The 19,178-nt window shown below is 48.1% G+C and overlaps 5 protein-coding genes across 5 annotated transcripts; 3 read left to right on the top strand and 2 right to left on the bottom strand.

The window, feature by feature from the left end:
• Nucleotides 1–34: 34 nt before the first annotated feature.
• Nucleotides 35–4,667, bottom strand: M431DRAFT_479635 (hypothetical protein; the record flags this gene model as incomplete). The annotated part of the gene is made up of 4 exons (XM_024915789.1): nt 35–2,224; nt 2,280–2,659; nt 2,708–2,979; nt 3,070–4,667. 4 exons carry the CDS (start codon nt 4,665–4,667, stop codon nt 35–37), a joined length of 4,440 nt encoding a protein of 1,479 aa, XP_024777793.1.
• A 1,400-nt stretch (nt 4,668–6,067) lies between these two features.
• On the bottom strand, nt 6,068–7,792 carry M431DRAFT_548636 (hypothetical protein; the record flags this gene model as incomplete). The annotated part of the gene is made up of 4 exons (XM_024921267.1): nt 6,068–6,416; nt 6,476–6,747; nt 6,805–6,901; nt 6,954–7,792. 4 exons carry the CDS (start codon nt 7,790–7,792, stop codon nt 6,068–6,070), a joined length of 1,557 nt encoding a protein of 518 aa, XP_024777792.1.
• A 1,614-nt stretch (nt 7,793–9,406) lies between these two features.
• On the top strand, nt 9,407–10,251 carry M431DRAFT_479633 (hypothetical protein; the record flags this gene model as incomplete). The annotated part of the gene is made up of 3 exons (XM_024915788.1): nt 9,407–9,482; nt 9,542–9,626; nt 9,681–10,251. 3 exons carry the CDS (start codon nt 9,407–9,409, stop codon nt 10,249–10,251), a joined length of 732 nt encoding a protein of 243 aa, XP_024777791.1.
• A 655-nt stretch (nt 10,252–10,906) lies between these two features.
• Nucleotides 10,907–11,686, top strand: M431DRAFT_505676 (hypothetical protein). Its single transcript, XM_024918673.1, has 2 exons — nt 10,907–11,048; nt 11,105–11,686. Exons 1-2 carry the CDS (start codon nt 10,960–10,962, stop codon nt 11,382–11,384), a joined length of 369 nt encoding a protein of 122 aa, XP_024777790.1. The 5' UTR covers nt 10,907–10,959; the 3' UTR covers nt 11,385–11,686.
• Nucleotides 11,687–12,483: 797 nt separating this feature from the next.
• On the top strand, nt 12,484–17,794 carry M431DRAFT_492353 (hypothetical protein; the record flags this gene model as incomplete). The annotated part of the gene is made up of 2 exons (XM_024917002.1): nt 12,484–12,547; nt 12,645–17,794. 2 exons carry the CDS (start codon nt 12,484–12,486, stop codon nt 17,792–17,794), a joined length of 5,214 nt encoding a protein of 1,737 aa, XP_024777789.1.
• Nucleotides 17,795–19,178: the final 1,384 nt, after the last annotated feature.

The raw sequence follows: 19,178 nt of genomic DNA, 5'->3' as shown, positions 1-19,178 counted from the left end.
TACCGCGTACCTCCCAAATTTTCATTACTATTTCTCAATTAACTATTCTCCATATATCTGCAATGCTCTTACTGCTAAACACCATCATCTTGTCGTCAGGTGGATCCATTGTAAGGAACTCCAGTTCGCTATCACTAAGCTCAGGCCTAGCTACAGGCGCCTCGGCGTCTGCGGAGCACAATGTGCTTTCGTCCGGTTGCCAACCCGGGGTGAAAACCCGTCCAATGCAGCCACTGCAACAGAACTTCAAGGGAAAAAGGCGCGCTTCATAAGGCTCTCTGATGAGAATGCAGTTCTGTTGAATATCCCACGAGTCTTGGAAAGGGCGGTACTCGGGAGGCAGCCACAGGAGCTTTTCACCTCTAAAGTTGATCCAAGAATTGGACTGAGAAGAACCGGAGGGGCTGGTGAGAGGAGAGGGGATTCTGGTAGAAGATTTCAAGTCGCCGCCGCAGATGCTCTTGGAAAACACTCCTTTGCGAGAAGTAACGTCCCAAACTTCGACTCTTGTGACATCTCTTTTGACATCTCTTTTATTAATATGCCATGAAATTGCTAGAAACTTGCTGCTTGGAGAAAAGGCAAGAAAAGATTCCCGCGGCGACTCATCTTTCTCCTTCAAAGTTTCTAGGTAGATAAAACGCTGTGATGTATCAACGTTCCAAATCTGAATCTTTACCTTTTGCCCTCCTAAACTCTCGCGACTGGTATAGGCAACAGCTAGATATATGCCGTCTTCGGAGAAGCGTATCGTGTAGTCATAGCTTTCACAATAATGTTTGTGGTAGAGGAGAGTCTTCGTCTTCGATCCTGATGATACGTCCCATACTCGAAGATTCCTGCGCAGCAAGCAGGCTAACTTGCTTGAGTCGGGAGAGAATTTGAGAACACAAGAAGCTCCAAGGCTGTGTTTTCGGATGCAAGTCTTCTTCTGAAATGAGGTATCGCAGACAACTATCATTGGCATTGGCTGCCATGTGAATGTAGCCAGCTGTCTCTCATCTGGTGAAAGTACGGCACGTTGGTATGATGTGGCTAGTTGCTCGATATGACCACTGCTTGGATTCTTCCGAGATGGCTCTTGTGAACCGAGTTCCACAACGTTAATAACGTTCTCACTAGCAACATATATATGCTTTCCGTCTTGCTCATATGGGAATACTAATTCGCCAAGCTCAATCCTTTGCGTCGATAGCATTTTTCCAGTAGCGACATCCAGAATGGCAACCTTGCTGATGTCGCATAATGCAAGTCGGCCATCTCTTGATAAGGCGAGATAGGGAAGGGAAACGTAAAGGACGATTTGAGATCTCCATAGAGCCGCACCTGTTGCCACGTCAAACATTGAAATACAGGTCGACTTAATAGACATTGTATGTACAACTATGAGATGTCCACTCTGCGAAAATCTCATTGCTGAGGTTTTTGGACATGTGAGGCAATGCAACTTTTGAAGTTCGTTGTTCGCGTTCAAACTGTATAATTTGACGTCATGTGTGTTGAAGATCTTAGACCATTTTTGCGCTACTGCAAATATTCTGCTGTCCTTAGTAGAGAACGCGACAAGATAACGAACCTTTTCTGGCGTTAGAGGGAATTTGGCCTGATTGGTCATCTCCCCAGTCTTTGTGTTGTAAAACGAGATGTCCATTGATTTGCCATCCTTTGTGTGTGAAACGCATCCTAGTACATTTTGTACCGAGGATAACAGTGAAAGCAACTTAATGTAATTTGTTTCAGCATTGATTTGCTGCAACATCTTGCCTGTGACGATATCCCAAATGATAATCTCGTCCCTGTGGAGACCGCCACATGCTATCTCGTTGCTATTCCATGGAGAAAAGCTTATGCATGAAAATGAGTAAGTTTTCATGCTTCGTATCAATCTTCCGGTCTTAGCTTCCCAAATCTTTATTGTCTCATCCAGGCTTGAAGATGCTAACCATGTGCCGCAACAAGAGGTGTCAAGGCTGGTAATTGTGTCCGTATGGCCATCAAATCTTTGTAGGTATTGGTCCCAGTTCACCTTTTTTGGGGGAAGAAGTTGAATGCATTTTGGAGACTCTTTTGTGAATAGTCTATGCGTGAGACTTTGTGGTGGGCTGAATAGTAAGCCAGATATGTATACCTGTAGAGGGAAATCCGCTATAACCTTTCCAAACATCTGGATGAATCGGTAGTTATCCTGGACAAGGTCTTTTAGTCCTGATAATTGTTCGTCGATCTACAAAGATAAATTAGTAAAGTTAATATATATATGATCCTGTGATGATACATACAACTAGACTCTTGAGCCTCCGTAGATCCTCCATGCCAGTAAATACGGACTTAAGAAGACTAAGAGCCTCTAGCCAGTATATGTATTTTTCACTAAGGAAAGTGTACAGCACTTTATGTCTTTCAGTATTGTCTGAAGTGTCCAATCCAGGTCCAGTCACCGATTGCTCGAAGTGATGAATCCAATAGACATAGAAATACGCGACGGAGGTGAGCGTGCTAGATTTGACTGGATCCAAAGTAACTTGATTTGCCAGACACCCGGGATTTTTCAGGTCATACATATTCCTCCTTAAAGTCTTGTGCATTGCAGATATACAGTGCTTGAAGATGTTTGTATGAACCAGCCCAAAACCGTCGGGGAATAACTGAGCTGATGCCTCTGTGACGAGAAAGTCTTTGGCCGACTAATGCACAAAATAGACAATACCATCCCTCAGAGTCAGGAATGAGCCACAGTAGCCCAAAATATCGCTCCAGACCAATTCCAGAGACTGTCTATGATCCTCAGATGTGTCGACAAGGGAATTGAATTCTTTTATAGTAAGAGGTCGGCGTGAGACGGTAGCAATAGCAAGAATCTTTCTTCCTTGGCCAGATGTTCTGAAGTCACACACTTTGGTGATCATTCGCCCATATAAGCTGCCAAGTTCTGCTGGAAACTCAGATGGCTTTGGCAGGGGATCAGAACGAGAAGCCCCCCTAAGTTGTGCGCATACCAAGGCAACCCAGAGAAATGTACCATTTGCGTTTTCATGGAGATACCTCTTAACTTTGACTTCCTGATCTTACGTATATTCTTTCAGCGCAGAGAGTGCCTGCACCTGATGGTTGATGTAATCCTCGATTGCCTTGGATACCGAATTGGCGTTGAGTTCGAGGCTTATGGCACGTCTATTTTTAGCTGTTTCCAATCTGTCTATGACATCCTGCTCGTTGCGACTTGATAACAACCATTTTACTTTCGAAGAGGACGAGGACAAGTCTTTCGCTATTAGATCAAGAAGCTGTGATAGATTTGTCCTGCATTCATCAAGTGCATCGATAATGATGATTGGACTTTGCAGATTAGGGTCGTTGACAAGGCTTAGGAATATTTGCGATAGAGAATACCAGGAGTTTGCATCCTCGAATAGCTTTTTACCTGCCTTTTCATATCCCTCCCTCATGTGTGAGAAGAGCACAGGTTGTCGGCCGATGATTGTGTGTAATAAGCCACGCAGGATTGATGTCGCATTATCAAGACGAGAATCTGTTGCCTGGCATAAAAACTGACAGACATTTCTGGTCGGCCTGTCCTTCTTTAATTCATCAATGATGCCACATAACAGCATTGTCTTTCCCTTTCCAGGGTCGCCTTTAATCCACAGTAGACGGGATTCAGCATTATCATGCCACTGAAGATAATTCTCATTCGTGAGGATCCAATTGTACGCCTTCTCAAACAGTCCACCCTTCGTGCTTTCAATACGTAATTTGTCAGCCTCGGGATCTGTTATGAATAAATCTTTGAGACAAGCATCGTATACTTGGCGATTCCGCATAATGTGTGTTTTGTCCGTGGAAGGGTAACGCTCAATCAATGCTCTCGTGGTTGATGCAGCCGTTGCAGCGGCAAAGTTTTGCCAATTATTCCAACTATTATTCTTATGACCGTCTCCGTAGCCGCTGACGCCTTTGACAATGACACAAGGCAGCTCATCCCAAGCTCCGGCACTTCCAGTTTCGAGAGCTATAATGTCTAGCTCTCGAGCGATCTGGTCACGATATATTCCTGACATGGAAATTGTGTCTCCGGACCCGATTCTTCCGAAAAACACAAACCATCCTTGGTTGACTTGCGGCAGTTTCGTATCTTCAAAGCGCTGCCGGTGCAGCTGGCGATTGTAGTCGCAGCCAGTCTCTTCACATGATAACTCCTGAGATGGATCATCCATGCATGCACATTTCGGTAAATGATGGCACTCGTGATAGTATGTAGGCTCGAAAAGAATGTCGTTGGCTGAGCCGGGATACTCGTAAATCACTCTATTGACAGCTTCCTTCTGAATCTGCGCTAGATGAGCCGCCGCTCTCTTCTCCAGAGCCTTGCGGTGTGGCCTAGTGCTCATAGCGGCGATGAAATTTCGAACATCTCTAGATGGCCTACCAAGGCTGTCTTCAGCGGCCGTCTTGATGGCAAGTTTGTCGGAGTAGAGGCGGCCGAGGTCATATTGCACGATGCTCTTACTGACGACGACATCTCCTAGCGCAAGCTCTCCGTCTTCCCCCTTTGTGCCTGGAACACCATCGCAGATTCCGGTTATAAAGATGAGCTTGAGGTCGTGATAACTTGAGCGAAGGCTGGTCGCTGCAGCTGTTGCCGAAGCCTTGCCCCTATCGCTTAACATAAAATAACAACATTGAAAGATCCAATGCGACCTGTAACATAGAAGTTGAAGTCTCCCTCGACTCTGCCAAATGTATATCCTTCAGCGTCCCAGCAATCATCCAAAAGAAGACATATAGCGGTGTATTCGAGATCTGTTGAGCAAAGTATTCCGATTTCAAAGTCGCTGCGACTTATGGGAGCCTGGCTAAAGGCTGCCATCTTCCGCAGCAAAATAAAGAAGAGGAAAATATTAACACAATTGACTAAAATAGAGTAGCTGCGTGTGAAGGCTTTAAATTATGGCATCATTAATCCTGCAAATATAAAGAAGAAACAAATCAAGTATACCATAAACTTCTCATTATATACATTTTACTTACATGCATTGATACCCAATTAATGCCTGCTGTTCGCCTACCACTATGCACGGGTGTGATTCGATGAAAATATGAACAGCCGTGAAACATGAGGCTCTGTTGTTCCATAGACATAGTTATCTCCAGCGTCCCGACGCCTACAGTCACCTACAGCCACAACACCATGCAGAAATATTATAATACCTCTCTTCTCTTAATATATTATTTACCTTAAAAGAGAATATCTCTTCTACATCTCATAGCAGCGGAACTTATTAGGCAAAAGTGCAGAAATGAATCATCACCAGTTCATTGGCGGAAGTTATTAGTGGATGCTTGCAAGGTACCCCTGGAACTACTGGCACGTTCCAAAATCTCAATACATGTACATGTACATGTGTGTACCTGAACTCGGCACCGTTCCATCAGCTGGCACGGCTTCAAGAACTGGAATGGTTCCATGTTTTGTCAATGTAGCTCTAGTATGATTCCAACAAATTGTCAACTGGTTCCAAATTCTGCAAAATAATCCAAAGAGAAAGTGCAGCATTTCAAAAGTATCGTATGATAGCCTTCGTACCATCCTTATGCACTGTTTTGTCACTTAGATGGCGTTGCTCACACCACTATTGTACATTGATAAAAATCGAAGAGCAGTTAACATTCTCCCGAGCTGTTGCTGAGTGGTTGGAGAATACGGTCAGCTTTATCCTAATGAAGCCGAAAGTACATGCTGCTGGGCGACAGGAGACTTTTGTTCATACACATTCTCAACTTAATGCAGTAAGACCAGTATTTAGTCCCTTATCTCTTGCTCTGGCCTATCCTCTTGAAGACTGCTTCCGCCTTCTCTTGGTTTGACTCAGGATGCCTGAGTCGGTCTGAGACCATGGGGCCGCCTTTGGACAAGTCCAGTATTTATGTAGAAAGTACCAACTTATAATCGGTAACTTTGTCTAGACCAAATCTCAAATCAGATGCTGCTGATACTAACTTGGCTTTTTTAGCCTCCAGAATATTCAGCAACACAGCTAGATGTCTCATGTTAGACCTAAATGGATGGTTATACTGATTCCGATAATGGCTTACTTGAGAGGTGCCAACGCGGTTGCATAATATGTAAGATGCCCGTGAGAGTTTCGATCTTATCTTTGGTGTCTGCATCGGGATCCCCAAACCCAACCATTATGAACTGGGCCGTGGTTTGGTATATCATTTGCCGAAACAATGTCGAGAGTTCTCCTGCGACCCTCGAGATAGGTGGATCTACACAGCCCACATCTGGGTCTTTGGCCATGATACAGATGGCTTCGCAGGCAGATTTGGTCTCGTAAAAGATGGTGCTGCGTATTTCTTGTGCTGTTGCGGCGCCAACTTGTTTCCAGTGATGATCCTGAAGCAAGAAGAGAGCACTGGCAAGATTAGCCTAAGCTTACATCGACAGGGCTCTCTTTCTTTCTCTGCTGCTTACATGTAGCAAATTGCAGATGCGGGACAGTACTGTAATTTCCGTACTGCGGTCCATTTTTCGACCATCTGTACATATGCGTGTAGCGTACGGCGTAGTTGTGCTGTATGTTCTTCGAAGCGGACGGCCTGACTCCCTCCATATGATGAAGGAAACGACGAAATAGATTTGATTGTCTGACCAAGCAAATAGGTTGCTTGAGCAAGACCACCGAAGAGGCTCGTTTTTTGATTGAATCCAGCAGATATTGTGATGGCATCTTCCGGCCGAAATATCTATGAAATGTCAGCCAATTACACCATTATCTGTCACAATCAAAGTAAACGGCTTACACCATCGTTGAAGTCTCTGTCATTTATGGGCAGAAAACTGTCAAATGTTGGATCCTCTGTCGCCAAAGGTCGGCCCGGGTCTCCTATATTCAAGAGTCTTTAAACACTTTTAGTTGTATCGCCACCAAATGTAGCATTACTTGACTCACCGATCCAGCATCAAGACAGCCCACCAGACACGTCTGTACTCTTCGATCTCGACCCCTGAAAGTCCAGGTTTACCGTCCCCAACCCGACGTGTCATCAATTTGTTCATGCCCAAGGCAGTCCCATACCTAGCACAAGTACCCACACTCAGGTATGCAGAAGGATATATAGCCTGGTCGATCTCATAGATTGCAATGAATACCGCGGCCTGGAGAATGTGCACGGACATCGGAGCAGTAGCCTCTACGTCCGCGTAAAACGTCTTTACCAACTGATAAAGTGGCCATCGGGTATCATTACCATTCTCAGAGGCTGGTGCGCAGTAAAGCTTCATCGTCAGAGCTAAGAGGATGAGGCCTCGCCGATAGGGAGAAATCGGGTTAGGTGCATCAGCATAGAACCGTTTCCTGCAAACGATTGGCATCCAGAGAGATGTCGCCTGGAAAAACTTTGCGCCTATTTCATATATCTGATCGGGGTCGCCGACGTGGGCTGCGATACTGCTGGGAATGGACACATCTTCAGGAGGCGGCCCTAGTGAAGCATCGTGATAGACACTGGGCTCAATGAAGCGGATAGCGGTAGTAACATGTGTTGTCCTATAGTGCCGAGCTATAGTCGCGTCACTAGGAGCTATGGAAATTGTCTTTGTCCCTTCTGCTTTCTGAGTATCTTGAGTCAAGGCAGGTATCTGACCACGACGACGTGGGTAGGTACAAGGGGTGCTCCGGCGGATGCATAACTTGCAGGCTGGTAGGGTCTTATCGCAGCGTCTTTTGTGCTGTCGGCAATATAAACACGCGTATTGCGCACAAATGGAATACGGCTGGGGAGAGTCCATTGAGAAGTATCTCTGTAGATCGATAGACCGAATAGTGAGAAGTCAAGTGCACAATAGGTTGGGGGAAGCGGGCGACCTACACCGTACTTATGCGGCATTCCCGCATCGGAGTCCGACTCTCCCGCTAAGCTCGGCCGCAGGAGACACTCGAGAGAACACTCAAGGCCAACCTGAGTTCATATTCTAGGTCAACGGAGCATGATCTGACAAGGACGTACTGTCTCCACAAGATGACCTATAATTGCTGATGGTGCTTATCTAGTTGTCTAGACTTGATCCTCCTGTAAGCACTGGCTCCAGAATCGAGACTATCTCCATCGTTCTCCAGCTCTCCAAGATGACTCGAAAGACGCTTTTGTACGTGACTTGCCATTGAGTTCTAAGCATCATCATCATCGCCCGGGCTCATTTGGGTTCCAATATACTGCCGACTCGTATTGATTAAATTGTGACTGTGATCCGCGAAGCATACCTAACAGTCTTATACGGATGGCGAAGACTAGGAGAGTTCATACTGTGTGAGACCCACTGTGAGCAGCCTTGTGGATCGTGTTTCGCGAGACATTCACTGTCTCTTCATCGAGACGCAATGGTAAATAGTCACAGGATGCACTAATAGGGAAGAAGCTCCAATATCAATGGTTTGCAGATTTAGCAAGAGAAATTATGTATGCGTACCAACTTGGTGTAGGGCAAGCACATAGGTGTGTTTAGTCATAATGAGAGCTCCATAGCTTGAAATAAAGCTCTTTGCATATCTAGCTGTTCATGACAGCGATTTCCGTAGCCTGCTTACGCCTCAACAAAGCTAGACCTCTTTTTCGTATTCTAATAGTGCGGCATCTACTCTAGTAGGCTATTAATCAGACACTGTGTAAAGTAACGTGTGACATTCCGCCTGGTAAAATACTTACACTCGAATACATGCAATGAGGCAAAAGGTAGCCTGGGTTTAAATTTTAATCTCAGTCAAACTATTGTCGATCTTCCAAGCTAAAATATAGTTTATAGTGTAGCGAATAGGAAGAGGATTTCCGTGATTTAAGGAATCTGATCCAATAACATCCCAAAGGATTCTTCCAATGAAATCGAACCAGTCTAAGTACGGATAGACAACCTCAATCTCCAACAACTAGAGTAGTATATCAAGCTATTCGCCTGCCCTACGCTAGGTCAGAGTATTACTGTAGTTATATGTACTTTCAAGTATTTAAAATGCGTCCTCTATTAGTAGTGCCTTGAGAGATTACCGAACTTGCGGAAGGGCCGCACTCCGCCCCGGATGACCGAGGCGAACAACGGAGTAGGAGCAAACCCGGACATAGACTACGTTTTAAACCACGCTTATGGGGCTTGAGCTACGGCCGTGACCTCAGCTGCCCTTCGTATTGTATCAAGTTTGATGCTCGTTAGCCGGGGAGAGATTATAAGATTTTTGCGATTCATCATAGCCTACCGATTCTTAGTACTCGTAGGAAACGTAAAATTCACTCTCGAGGAAGTGGCCTGCCGACTCGAGACTTACAGCTTCAAAACACTTATAAAAGCCAACTCAACCACCGTAGGCTGTTCTCAAACACACCAAGCAAAATAAAATACCAATTGGTTGAGAGCATGGCTCAGGTGATTCTTTACGATAATCCTAGTCGTTTTGGGACCGGGACATGTTGGTCGCCCAATGTATGGAAGAGTGAGTATCGGTTGCCTCCAAGTGACAGTAGAAGTCTCACCACTAATTATCAACTTTAGCACGACTCCTTCTTAATTTCAAGGAAATAGACTACAAGACTGAATGGCTGCATGGGCCAGACATCGCGCCAACTCTCCGATCGTTGTGAGTCACGCCGTGTAGATGGTATACATGGTTTGGTAGCTCATGAATATATAGTGGAATTGCGGCTCATATTCCAGGAACTCAGTTGGCCGATTATACCATACCCGCGGTTCGCCTCCCAGATGGCTCTTATGTCATGGAATCATTGAGCATAGCACAGAAGCTAGAAGCTCTCAAGCCAGAGCCCAGCGCCCAGGTTAATCACCCAGTGGCAAAGGAAGTTGCGCAGAGCCGTCAGCGTCTAATTATATGCCTTGTTCCTGTGCTTGATCCTAGAATGCCACGGGAATGCTTATCGGGTCCTACTATTGCATTTCATCGACAAACACGAAAAAAATTCTACGGTATGACCCTCGAAGAGCTAGAGGATAGTTTTGGAGGGCGAGAAGCGTGGGTCAAAGCCCAACCATTGCTCGATGAGCTTGCTGGGATTTTGAAGAGGCAGGATGGGCCTTTTTGTCTGGGGGGAGAGACGCCGAGTTATGCAGATTTCATTATCGTGGCTTTTTTGGAATGGTGTCGGTGTCTCCAAGGTGGCGCTTTTGAACGAATTGTTGGCAATGAGAAAGCATATCATGATCTCTACATGGCTTGCCGTCCTTGGCTGCAACGAAATGATCACTGAATGCTACCTCTTGTTTCCTCTCGACTTACCGCTTAGCACAGAATGGTTACAAATATTGGCTCTGTATAGTAAACTGTAAAAAAATATTAGCATATCTCCAGTCTATCAATCAAGTATACATGTACTTGATAGACTCGGCTACCAAGCAATCGAGGGCGCCCGGCTAACTGAGTACAGGAGGTTGTTTATATACACTCGTAATAATATCTCAGATAGCCAGTAGTTAATACAGCATTCATGATATAATAAGCTAAGAAGTTTATCGTGTAAAGGGGACTCGTTGATCCTGTCGTTTGTGCATGAATAGGGGCTGTAGCTCAGGTATCTCTGTGAACAAGCTTCTAACCGGATTAGTAGCTGCGGGCACGGGCTACACTCTTCCAAGGGGGTTGTAATAGGAGGTCTGAAGATTGGGTGAAAAGTATAAACAATCTGTTATAGTTAGGGAGAATTGTGTTGAAAGGTCTCATGATTGCCTTTCCATTGTGTTCGGCCATAAGTATATAGTGTATTAGTGAGCTGTTGTCTCAGGGTTACAGGCAGCTGGAACGGCGGAGCCCCGATTACCTCACCGTAAAGCGAAGATGCTTAGCGCGGGGTTCAGTGAAAGCCCACTCAGCTTGGACAAGCCACTAGATTCAAGCTTCGACATATCAACTGCTTACCACAATCATTTCCAAATGAAAACTTCTTGAGTATCACGGAGATATGTCGTGGGGGCCCGTCCCTTCTCAACTTCGTCTGCTCTCTCAGCTCAAAGATGTGCCTGTCGGTGACAAAGTGAGATTCTTGGGATGGTATGTCAGAAATCTCTTCCCCCCTTTGGCCCCTCCACTGCTTAAGCCCGCGACAGCGTCATTTCATACGACAGTGCAACAGCATGCCTGAACCTAGGGCACATGTACCCGCCTGGCACTAACGAGACTGTGCGGGTAAATATTGAACTGGCCCTTGAGACGATTCAGTCAGGAGTAACACAGGTTGGGCAATGGGTCAATGTTGTGGGGTACATTGTCGAGGGCGAGGGCAGTGAGTCGCTTGTGCATGTCCAGGCCCTGTTGCTGTGGCCGACGGGCCCGTTGGATATTGGCAGATACGAAAAGAGCCTGCAGGAACAGATGGCAGGGTCCTGACGGGGGGGCTCCATTTTGTTTGGAAACTCACGATGATGGATGGGGGAAGCCTTGATACGTCAGGCAGTTTAGCTCTTAGTGCATTGACGTGGATGGACTCTGATACGTTGACAGCAAACTCGAAACAAAACAATGGCATAGGAGAGTTGACGGCATAGAGGAGAAGCCGCGCCACGAGGCAGTGGGGTGCATAAGCATATAAGTACAGTATGCCCTTTTTGGTATGACCGTCAAAACATACTATTAGAGTCTAGATCGTAATCAATATTTACATGTAAAGAGAAATGGTTGTTGATATCCAGGGGAGTCAATCAAAGTGAAGCCCCTAAATGTGCCCCATGGAGGGGGAGCGAAGCTTCCAGTGTCTGTCCCCTAATCCCACCATCAGTCAGCGATAATGCTCGCAGTAAAAACCAGCGGCTAATCTGCGGGGCCACCTTGCGTTCACAAGCTTAGACCGCAAACTCGCTCCCCTGGCCGTAGGAGTACATGTGCCATGCACCCAGACACTCTCCGCTCCAATCAAGAGAAGAGAGAAGAGGGCCGCTCCGCCGCAAGGAGGTTCAACATCAGCGCGACCGCGTTTCTTTTCTCCTGGCGACACTTTCCTTCGACTCTCCTGCTGCTTGGAGTGAGAGGCTGTTTGTACCGATCAACAGACGACTCTGGTGGCCGCCCAACGACCGCAAAGGCTCATCGCATCCACGGAACGAAGCAAAGCGGCCTTGCGCCATCGAGTCGGCGCAACCTTGAGAACGGTCTTGTAAGCTTTGAGCCTTGCGACCGCCGCTTGCGAACGCTCGACCTCGGGAAAATCGGGGCTCCCGCTGCCGCCACGAAGAGGCGACAAAGAAGCTACAGCTACAGCTTGAGCATGGACAGGAAGCCTTGACGCTCGTCTCGCCTTTTCCTGTTCCTCTGCCCTTGTTTTCCGCTGTTTTTCTCTTTCTTTCTTGCAAACACATGGGGGCGCTGTTCCGCTAGCTTCTCCTCATAGTATCGCTTGGACGATTCAACTCACCGACTCGGGCGCATTGCCAACAAAACCGCGCGGCCGCCGAGGGGACCAGCCTAGGTCCCCGCATCCGTTCGAGCAGTCATGGCGCCAGCCGGGGGAGGAAACATCAAGGTGGTGGTGAGAGTGCGGCCGTTCAATGGCAGAGGTGGGTTTACAAACTACGCAGCCGTCGAGCGGTCCATCCCAGGCGGTCTACGGCCAAACATGCAAAGACGGGACGAGGGTTAACAGCTTGGGTACAGAAATCGACCGCGGATCAAAATGTATCGTGGATATGCAAGGGAACCAGACCGTCATCACGCCGCCAGAGGGTCATTCGGTTAAAGGGACCAAAGACAGTGCTCCAAAGGCTTTTGCGTTTGACAGGTCGTACTGGTCTTTCAACAAGGACGCCCCCAACTATGCGGGGCAGCACAATCTCTTTGAGGACTTGGGCGCACCGCTCTTGGACAACGCCTTTGAGGGCTACAACAACTGTATTTTCGCCTATGGCCAAACCGGTTCTGGAAAGTCATACTCCATGATGGGTTATGGCAAGGAAATCGGCATCATTCCCATGATTTGCCAAGAAATGTTTCAGCGGATCGATAAGATACAAGGAGACAAATCGAACAAATGCACCGTCGAAGTATCATACCTGGAAATCTACAATGAGCGAGTCCGCGACCTGCTCAACCCATCGACAAAGGGCAACTTGAAAGTTCGAGAACACCCGTCCACTGGTCCATACGTCGAGGATCTCGCCAAGCTTGTTGTGACGAGTTTCCAGGAAATCGAAAACCTCATGGACGAAGGAAACAAGGCCAGAACCGTTGCTGCAACCAACATGAACGAAACCTCCAGTCGAAGTCATGCCGTCTTCACGCTCATGTTGACGCAGAAAAAGTATGATGCGGACACGAAAATGGAGCTGGAAAAGGTTGCCAAGATTAGTCTGGTCGATTTGGCTGGTTCCGAGAGAGCCAACTCGACTGGTGCCACTGGTGCACGGTTGAAGGAAGGCGCGGAAATCAACAGATCGCTTTCCACGCTTGGTCGTGTCATTGCTGCGCTGGCAGACTTGTCCACTGGCAAGAAAAAGAAGGGTGCCTCTCAGGTGCCGTATCGTGACAGTGTACTTACCTGGTTGTTGAAGGACTCCTTGGGTGGAAACAGTATGACGGCTATGATTGCAGCCATCAGTCCTGCCGACATCAATTATGATGAGACAATAAGCACGCTCCGATATGCCGATTCCGCGAAGCGAATCAAGAACCACGCTGTTGTCAACGAGGATGCAAATGCTCGCATGATCAGAGAGCTCAAAGAGGAACTGGATCTTTTGAGGAGCAAGCTTGGCGGAGGAGGAGGTGGTGGCGGTGGTGGTGCAGGTGGTGCCGGCCTCCCCCCTGACGAAATTTATGACGAGAGCACCCCCTTGGAGAAACAGATTGTAAGCATCACGGCATCCGATGGTACGGTCAAGAAGGTTTCAAAGGCAGAGATTGCGGAGCAATTGAGCCAAAGCGAGAAGCTGCTTACCGACTTGAACCAAACCTGGGAGGAGAAGTTGGCCAAGACGGAGGAGATTCACAAGGAGCGTGAGGCTGCCCTGGAGGAACTCGGCATCAGCATCGAAAAGGGATTCATTGGTCTACACACGCCAAAGAAGATGCCCCATCTTGTCAACCTTTCAGACGACCCCCTTCTAGCAGAGTGTCTGGTCTATAACCTCAAGCCCGGTACTACCACCGTAGGCAACGTCGACACAAACGCAGAAAATCAAGCCAATATCAGACTAAACGGCACAAGAATATTGCACGATCATTGTACTTTTGAGAATGCTGATGGAGTCGTTACCGTCATACCTAGAGAAGGAGCTTCAGTCATGGTCAACGGCAAGCGAATCACCGAGCCAAAGCAGCTCCATTCGGGCTTCCGAGTCATCCTCGGAGACTTTCACATCTTTCGATTCAACCATCCCATGGAGGCCAGGGCAGAAAGAGCCGAGGGCGAGGGCGCCGCAAGACAAAGCCTTCTGCGACAATCTATCACTGCCAGCCAGCTACAAGCCCTCACCCCGGCCCCCCAGACTCCTCGAACTCCTGGACATGAAAGGTCATTTAGTAGGGTCTCAGTCTCAGTCTCAGAGAGTGGGGAGCTGTCTCGGCCGGATTCGCCAGCCTTTTTCGGGCGAAACGGCAAGGATTCTGATTGGTCTCTCGCTCGAAGAGAGGCTGCTGGTGCTATTCTCGGGACTGACCATAACTTCGCCAGTCTGACGGATGAAGAGCTAAATTCATTGTTTGAAGAGGTCCAAAGGGCCAGAGCAGAGCGTGTGAATGGGCGTGATGACGGGGATGATTCAGAGTCGGCTACGTCGTATCCAATCAGGGAAAAGTACATGTCGACAGGCACTATTGACAACTTCTCTCTCGATACGGCCCTGACGATGCCCTCGACGCCGAGGCAAGAAGATGATCGGTTTAGAGAGGTTCGAGAAGAACTCTACTCTCAGTTCGAGAGGCAAAAGGAGGAATTCCGGGGCCAACTCAGGGGTGCCGAGGCTTCTGACATGGAAGTCGAAGAGATCAGGCAAGAAAAAGCCCGCATGGCTCACGCCCTTAGAGAACTCAAAGAGGATATGGAGAAGCAACTCAGCCTTCAGCGCAAGCAGTTTGAGGAGAAGATCGAGAAGATGGACCCCTTGAAGCGCCCAAAGGCAAGCCCTCGGCTGTCTGACTTTGAGATTGAGATTGCAAAGAGGACGGTCAAGGCATGGCGTAGCCGCCACTTTGTCAAGATGGCCGAGACTGTGCTCCAGAACGCATCCATCCTGAAAGAGGCGCAAATTATGAGCAACGAGCTCGACGAGAACGTTGTTTTCCAGTTCACCACGGTCGATCAGGGACACGTGCTGTGTTCTTCTTACGACATGGTCCTCAACGGCTTAACAAGTGAAGGAGATGATGTGGCGCTGGAGGAGGCCTATAAGCCTTGCATCGGTGTCCGCGTAATTGACTACAAGAATAACGTAGTTCGCCTATGGAGTCTTGAGAAGCTGTATGACCGGGTGCGTGTGATGCGCCAGATGCACCAGTACCTCGATCAGCCCGAGTATGCCCAACATCTGAGCCTAGATAACCCGTTTGTGGAGACAAACATGCCCTCTTACACTCTAGTTGGCGAGGTGGACATTCCCCTTAGAGCTGTTTTTGAGAGCCGTGTTCAGGATTTTGCGCTCGACGTCCTTTCCCCCTATACCTCTCACGAGGTTGGCATGCTTAAATTGTCTCTGGAACCGTCCCACGCCCGTGCACCTACCAACACAATCAAGTTCAACATCGTTATGCACGAAATGGTTGGTTTCGCGGAGCGAGAGGGCACGGACGTTCACGCCCAGCTGTTCATCCCCGGCATCTCGGAGGAGGACGGTATCACGACGACGCAAATGATTAAGGACTTTGACGAAGGACCAATTCGTTTCGAGAGTGTTCATAGCATGAGCGTACCCTTGTTTGCAACTCCAGAGGTTACCCTGAGAGCAGCCATCTTTGCCAAGGTTTCGACAATGCACCTTGATAAGCTCCTTAGCTGGGACGACATGAGAGATGCATGCCCCGCTGCAGACGGTGCAAAGGCAGCTCGCATCAACGAGTCACAGTTTTACACTCAGGAAAAGCACGATTTGCTTTCTCGAATCCAAATTATGGAGCTCAACGAGCACGGAGAGTATGCGGCCGTCGAAGTGACGCAGTCTAGCGAGCTTGACAGTGGAACATTTCAACTCCACCAGGGATTGCAGAGGCGTATCAGCATTGACATTTCGCATAGCTCGGGAGATATTCTGCCCTGGGGAGATGTTACTGCCGTCCGCGTTGGTAAGATTCGAACCGTCGACACAGCTGGCAAATCTCCCGACATGGTCACCGACCGGGACATCTCCCTCAAGATTGCGGGAAATCCAGTTTTCCGCGAGAATCCCAACGGCACGCGCAACATCGTGGTGCAAGCCCAATGGGACTCCAGCTTGCACAATTCACTTCTCCTTGACCGTGTTACGCCCGAAAAGTTCCGCGTGCAGATGACTGTCACTTGGGATATTTCGTCTGAGAAACTCGCAGAGCCCATGAGGTTCTCCCAAAAGGTGAATCTGCAAGTGATGTCTCGCACCTTTGTCCGGCAGAGCAACATGTTCTCGTCGCTGTTCCAGAACATGCGGTTTGTACGCTCCTCGACCGGAATCTTCACCTTGACCATGAAGCCTGCCCCGATCAAGAGAGTAGGTGACCTGTGGAGAATGAGCAGCCAGCACGACTACGTCAAGGGCGAGGAAAATCTCCATAGCTGGACTCCCCGAGGCGTGTCTCTGGTCAGCGATTTCCTCCATGCAAAGAAGAAGAGACGGCGCAACGCTGAACTTGGTGCCATAAGCAGCATGCTTGCTCAGTATGGCATCGATCCCATGGTCGCTGGGACAGCGGGAGAAGAGCGTGGGACTGGACGTGAAGCATCGCCAGATATGCAAGCAATCATTCCAAATGACGATGATTTACTCAATGACACACCTGTAACATCTCCGGCCCCATCAATCCATGAAGAGGAACTGGCGTCAGATGAGCCTACTCCCGACGAAGACGCTGCGAAAGATGATGACCAACAGCTGCCACAGGAAGACAACCCTGAGCCTCTTACTCCCCCGCCGTCTGAATACAACACGCGGGAAACTGACTTGTTGGAGCTATGCTTGAAGCTGTGGAAGAAATATCCGGACCCCTTTGTGAAGCTCTTGAGCCCTGAAAACACGCAGCCCCCAGAAAATGGAGTCACCACGGAGCCAGCACCTCCCAGTCTCATTACCACCATTGTGCGCGTGCCCAAGAATCCCAAGGTGCTAAAAGGTGGATACTTATTGGTTCCAAACAACGAGTCTACACGATGGGTCAAGAGATTTGTCGAGCTGAGAAGGCCATATCTTCACGTGTACTCTGCCTCAGATGGTGATGAAGTGGGCCTTGTAAGTCTGCGTAATTCACGCATAGACAGCCAGCCCGGTGTCCTCGGACTACTGCACGGACCCGACGACTACGACTCTCCGCCGCGAACCTCCAACTCGCCAGAGTTTACGCCCGGCCACCGACGGACGGCTTCGGGACGGGTAATTTCGACTATCTGGACTGCTGCCAGTGGCGGGGGGGCGTCTGCCGGAGGACCAGGGCTGCAGAGACTTAGCGAGCGGATGCAAGCAGCCGTGTTTGCGATTTATGGGACGGACAACACATGGCTGTTTGCGGCTCGCAGCGAGCGCGACAAGCAGGATTGGATCTTTAGGATTGACCAGACGTTCAACTCCAACGGCGAGAACACGCCTGTCAGCGGCATCATGAGCCCCGGCCAAAACAGCGACTATTAAAACGAAGATGAAGAATGAGAAATGAGTGAGAATTACGAATCTTGAACGGATTGTTGTTGTTGTTTTTTTGCGCTCCTTTATTTGCTTTTCCCCCGTTTTCACGAAGCCCCACGTGCTCCCGATTTTCCCTTTCCCCTTCTCTCAGGGATTTCCCCTACAGATATATAGGTATATATATATTTCTTTTCCCTTTTGTGTGGTCATTGAAACGACCAGTTAGATTATACCCCCCCTTCAGATGGACGCAGCAAGAAGAGAAGTAGCAAAAAAACCAAAAAAAAAAATGTGTCAAAGTGCGGAAGCACAATATAGAATAGAAGGGTCGCTCTCTGGTGGAGGAAGGGTTTGGATAGCTTAAGTCGGTATGATGGATGATGATAATGCTATATTATATACTATTAAGAAAAGAAAGTTGGGCGGCTCGTTTGCAAATGTGGTCTTGTTCCGTTTGCGCAGTGCAAATGGCTGCTGCTTCCTTGATTTTGCTTTCTTTTGGTAGTTTAATACGATTATCTGTTTTCCAAGTATGAGGTTTTGGTGCGGAGGATCATCTTTTTCTTTGTGCTACGAGTAAAGTAAAACATATACGCATGAATTTTGAGTCTATTTTGAGCATGTCTTCGCGGGGAAATAATGGATTAGTTGGCACGAGTCTCCCCGGCTTGGCATATGGCTAGTTGAAAGTCGGTGATTTTGATGCGGAGTAGGCATTGGCCTAGTAAACGAGGGAGAGGAGGTGCGTGGGGGCTGTCCCTGTGGGAATCACTCGTATTATTTTTCCGTGATATCATGCGTTGACGGCAGGGGAGAGAGTTATTCATATGGGAGCTCTAGTTGCTTCGTGCGAGGAACTTTTTGGCGTTATTAGATACGCAACAGCAAACTGATACGCCTTTATCCACATGTCGTGTGGACACGATATAGTGGTGTAAGCATCTCCGTCAATATCCAAGTTCTTATTTGCTACCTACGGGCAGCTGTACCACGTAGTTAACACCACTTCATGCACGCTGTGCCGTCTGGTCATATATCACATGTTGAATGGAATTTAGCTATTGGGCGGTCTTGGGTCGGAGGGGGAGGCCCTTGCTCTGATCCTGTGTGACCGGTGAGAGAGAGGAGGCTGGGGTGGAGGGCTCCTAACTAGCTGAAAAGTGCTATCATGGGAGTTGTGACGGTTTGGTTTCCATCATCTAGGTATGGTTGAAGACAGTTGTGTGTACGGAGCATAGTCATAACTACATATACTGATCTCGATACTACATGAGGTAACATCTATCGCTGAAAACGCTTCGAATAGGGCTTGTGTGAGCACTTTCCCAACATGGTCTACGAGTACTAAGGTGATATGATGTCGTCCTCGTCTATCCATGCAAGCTAGCAT

The sequence above is a fragment of the Trichoderma harzianum genome (assembly GCF_003025095.1).
Source record: "Trichoderma harzianum CBS 226.95 unplaced genomic scaffold M431scaffold_3, whole genome shotgun sequence".
NCBI lineage: Eukaryota > Fungi > Ascomycota > Sordariomycetes > Hypocreales > Hypocreaceae > Trichoderma > Trichoderma harzianum.
Note: the sequence above shows the minus strand (reverse complement) of the source record. Positions and strands in the feature narration are given on the sequence as shown.

Coding starts and splice junctions, on each gene's coding strand:
- M431DRAFT_505676 (XM_024918673.1), top strand. CDS start 10,960: ATGTCGTGGGGGCCCGTCCCTTCTCAACTTCGTCTGCTCTCTCAGCTC. Junction 11,049..11,104: donor AAAGTGAGATTCTTGGGATG/GTATGTCAGAAA, acceptor AGCCCGCGACAG/CGTCATTTCATACGACAGTG.